Below are 4,234 nucleotides of genomic sequence, written 5' to 3' on the forward strand. Positions count from 1 at the left end.
AAAGCTAAGAAGTGACGCCGTGTCAATCTAGGCGTGGGTCGACGGTTGTCGCTGAAAACGCCTGGAGGGTAGGCAATGCTTTCCTGAATCGGGCCTCCGCGGCCCCCTGTCCCTCTGAGCGCCTGGACAAGGCGAGAGCTTCGGAGAGGCATTGATATCTTTCGTTTTCGCTTTAGTTCTACGCGCTGTTTATTTCTGGTAGATATTCTAGCATTGGCGGAAGTAATGAATTCGTCTATAGACGGTCAAGTTTAAGCTGACCAGGGCACTGTCGGCTGTAGCTACAATCGTGTAGCTACAAACAGGGACGCGATGCATCCTCATACGGCCTGTCTGCCGACGCCAGTGAAACTTCGTGAATGGACTTGGATAGAGTGGCTCTCACCGTAAACGAGTGATCTCTCGAGAATCTTGTCCGTTTTCTCTGGCAGAAGAGCTGACATAGTCGTTGTGAATCCAAACATGAACACGACACTGAAAATAGAAAACCAGAGGAAACATTGTCGATTACTTCAATGGGTCACCGACCACTGCCTCTACTCTAAGTTGACCCCAGAGTGAACGTTTCTCGAGGCGACTCTAACGATGACGCCTGCAGCGGGGTGGGTCGGCCCACCCGCCCAGCAGCCGTGTGCAGTCGGTGGCCCACCCCAAGTGAACGAAACTTACCCAAGGATAACGTTTTACTCACGAAATCGCCACGCATATCAGAACGAGGTCACCGTGACGTTTTTTTGGACATCAGCGGTGACCTCACATGTGCAAAAAATCGTTGCCTCAGGTCACAATGACGTCATCGCGTGAAAAATGTTTTCCTTGGGCTCTGCGAATCACAAACCTCAGTATGAGGCCGGGCAAAGAGTAATCCAGGAACGACGGGTCTCGATCCGAGGGACGCAGATCCGTCATAAACTGCAACATGAAACGTAGTTGATTCAAAAGAAATCGAGAGCTTCGTCGCAGACAGAAAAACGCTTGAACTCTGGACCGACCTGGAGAGGAGGTCGAATCATGTGCGCGTTGGCCTGGCACTGGCTGTTGAATACCTCCAGGGCCTGCGAGGCGACGGTCGACAGGGTCATTTGCAGCAGGTGCCCGATGGTCTGGACTGGGTGGGGGATAGCCAGGGGAGAAGACGCCGATTAAACGCGTATCCTACGGGACGGGCCCTTAAAGAAGGGCACAGCAAGAACTGGTAAAACGGTCGGACTTACGGGACATGTCGAGCCTGACGTTCACGGCGGAGTGCTCGACCGCCTCGTCGCCCTGCGCTGGGTTGCCGACGCTGACGGTGATGCCCGCCCGCTCCACAAGGGCGTCGGAGAAGTTGCGCCCGAAGTGGACCACACCCCAAGCGTGGCCCCGCAGCACGGCGCGCTCCGCCGCGGCCTCCTCGGCGTACAGCACCTGGATGCACGAGAGGGAGGTGAGCACGGCGCCGCTCCCGGCAGGCAACCAACCCGACACTATCGGCTCACCGGCTGCAGCGACTGCGCCCTCATCTGGTCCAGGAATATGCAGCTCAGGTGCCTGGGTGCGGCGCAGTCGACGAGGCCCACCCCCTTCCAGTCCGCGCAGTCCGTCTCGCCGTTCACGACGGCCACGTTTAAGTCGCGGGGGTTGTGGCCGACGCCGCCGGTGTAAACCAGGGCGATGAACGCCGGCAGAAAGAGGAGGGTCGTGGAGATGCTGCAAAGAGACGGACGCGTCGTGGTGAGCCGACGCGGGGCGCAGCGCGGGGTGTCGGCGGCGGCAGCCCCGGGCCGGGCACACGGCCCTACTCACATACGGTGCCTCCAGATCCACATGAAGTTCTTCCAGAGTAACGCCTTCACTTTGGTGCTCGTTCGCGACGTCCTGAGATGCTGCTTGGCCTTGACGTCGTCGCCGTCCTGACCGCCCTCCTCCTCGTCTCTGGCGGACACCCTCAGGGACTTGTCCTTGATGGCCTCAAGCTCGTGCGCCATGTTCATCCCATCCGCGTGCAGCATCTGAAGTGCGGTGGGCAAATCAGAAGTTGGCCGTTCCCGAGACTTACCCCCCCCCTCTCTCTCTCTCTACTTCATGGTGAACTTACTTTCTGCACCTCCACCTCGTCGATGTCCTGGCGGAGGCACAGCTTGAGAAGGACCTCCTCCAGCGTGACGCAGGAGAGCGCGGAGAGCAGCGACTCGGGGGTGTCCTCGGCGAGGAGGGCGCCTCTCCGCATGAGGCCGGCCTGGAGAGGGTCACGGCGCGCCCTTTAGCCTCCTCAGTGCGTCACCAACACCAGCTCCACGTTCCACCACCACACTCACCACGTGCGCCTGCCTCGCCTCCTCGATGTAGTGCGTGGTGATGATGACCGTCGCCCGGCCGCTCGACGTCAAGCCCAGGAGGTGCTCCCATATGCTACAACCAGACGTGTCCGTCCATCAGTAAACGCCACTGATTACTCAACCACTCACCCCTACCGCCTCCTCGTCCGCGCACCTCTGTCTGACGATGGGGTCGACGCCCACGGTCGGCTCGTCCAGGATGAGGAGCGGCGGGCTGTGGAGGAGCGCGACGGCCAGGGACACCCGCCGCTGTTGGCCGCCGCTCAGGTTGCTGACCAGCCGGTCCCGGGGCGGCAGGTCCAGCAGCCGCAGCAGCGCCGCGCTGTTCTCCTCGATGCTGGCCGCCGTCATGCCGGCCAGCCAGCCGAAATAGTTGAGCGTCTCCCGGATGGTGAAGCCGTCGGGGACGGCCAGCTCCTGCGACATTCGAACCGGACGTAAACAAGAAGACGAATCGGCGAATAATGAATATTGATTTGAATAAATTTAATTTTGATGGATTGTAGCTTGTAGCGCTCTGCTCGCCGGGCGCGGGCGCGTGTCGGCCACTCGCCTGGGGCATGTAGCCGAGCGTCGGCCCGGGGACGCCGACGCCGCGGGAGCGCGGCTCCTTGCCGAACACCCGCACCCTCCCGGATGTGAAGCGGTGCTGGCCAACCAGCGCGCGCAGCACCGTCGTCTTGCCGCAGCCGCTGGAGCCCAGAAGGGCGTATCTGCAGGACAGGTCACAGGCCGAGGTCATCAGAGTTGTCTGCCACGCGTTGAAATCAGAGGAGCGGCGAGGAGGGTAGTGTTGGGCCTTCCTCTAGCACTGAGCCCCCCCCCCCCTCTTCCGACACAACCGCATCTTATTTCTGATGACGGGAATAACAAAATTCCAACCCGCCCCGCGGGTCCGTTTGTCCGTTTGAGGTCAGTAGCTAGGACCCTCAAAAGAACAGGCTCGGGCTGTGGGGCGCGTAGCGGTACTTTTCGCGAAGCGGGCTTCCCCATCATCTCCTGTCTATTTGTCAAAGCCTGCCAAACTTGTTTCATATCCTTTTTATTTTTCGCGAGTCGTTAATTCTTTTACTCTTTCGCCCATAAGTGGGGCGCAAGTGAAGAGCGGTTTACAGGGCGGGGCAAAGTCGTCGTCCGGGTGACGACCGTCAAATCAGCACGCCACTTATTTTCGTGGCAATTAGCCATCGTATCCGGTCCGGCCGCGGTCCCTAGGTGATAATTTACGCAAAACGGGCCAGTCCCGGAGACGAGTAATCACCTGGATCGCCTACAAAGTCAACACTTTGTTGCTTGACGTGTTGCGGCGTCGGCACCTCTTCAATCATCCCACTTCCGCGGCCCTAATCGTCGTCTACACTCACATGTTGCCGTGCTGCACCGTCATGTTGAAGTCCTTGAGCACCTCCGTGACGGCGGGCTTGCCCGTCAGCAGGCTGTTGAAGCTGTACTGGCTGTAGTTGTGGTGCGCCTCCCTCACGCTCACGGCCACCACCCTGCTGCTGGGCGCGGCGTGGTGGGCCCTGGCCGCGGCCGCGGCCGCTCCCGCGGGGGCTGCTGCGTCGCCGCGCACCGGGACGGCGGGCGCGCCATCGGGGCCGCCGGGGCTGCACGAGCGCGCGCTCCGAGGGGAGGGCGTTGACGCCGGGGTGACGTAGCCCGGGCTCCAGGGGTCCACGGAGTCCAGTTCCACGTCGGCCACCGGCATCTTATTGGGTCTAGCCTTGATCCTCTATCTGTAAACATAGAGCAGTCAGCATGATGATGGGGATCAACGGCGTTCCTTAATTGCTATTTAATAGCCCAGACTTTTGAAGTTTAATCAGATCAATCTCTACACTAACAATGTTACTTTTTCCATTGCTGCGTAGTCCTCGAGTCCTCGGTGATTTTCGATTGGTAAGTTCGATCGCCCC

At 59.8% G+C, this 4,234-nt stretch overlaps 1 protein-coding gene across 1 annotated transcript in view; it reads right to left on the reverse strand.

Annotated features, from left to right (window-relative positions):
- Nucleotides 1–305: 305 nt before the first annotated feature.
- LOC113210743 (ABC transporter G family member 20-like) overlaps nt 306–4,234 on the reverse strand; it is a 10,757-nt gene continuing 6,828 nt past the window's right edge. The window contains exons 2-12 of the mRNA XM_052276011.1: nt 3,683–4,054; nt 2,872–3,031; nt 2,473–2,735; nt 2,298–2,391; nt 2,078–2,218; nt 1,786–1,991; nt 1,479–1,689; nt 1,215–1,407; nt 993–1,108; nt 839–912; nt 306–474 (exon numbers count right to left, since the gene is read on the reverse strand). Coding sequence (XP_052131971.1) covers nt 321–474; nt 839–912; nt 993–1,108; nt 1,215–1,407; nt 1,479–1,689; nt 1,786–1,991; nt 2,078–2,218; nt 2,298–2,391; nt 2,473–2,735; nt 2,872–3,031; nt 3,683–4,026 — 1,956 coding nt within the window. The 5' untranslated portion in view covers nt 4,027–4,054 and the 3' untranslated portion in view covers nt 306–320. The remainder of the gene's footprint in view (nt 475–838; nt 913–992; nt 1,109–1,214; nt 1,408–1,478; nt 1,690–1,785; nt 1,992–2,077; nt 2,219–2,297; nt 2,392–2,472; nt 2,736–2,871; nt 3,032–3,682; nt 4,055–4,234) is intronic.

This window comes from Frankliniella occidentalis, unplaced genomic scaffold (assembly GCF_000697945.3).
Source record: "Frankliniella occidentalis isolate FOCC.00 unplaced genomic scaffold, Focc_3.1 Scaffold1378, whole genome shotgun sequence".
Taxonomy (NCBI): Eukaryota; Metazoa; Arthropoda; class Insecta; order Thysanoptera; family Thripidae; genus Frankliniella; species Frankliniella occidentalis.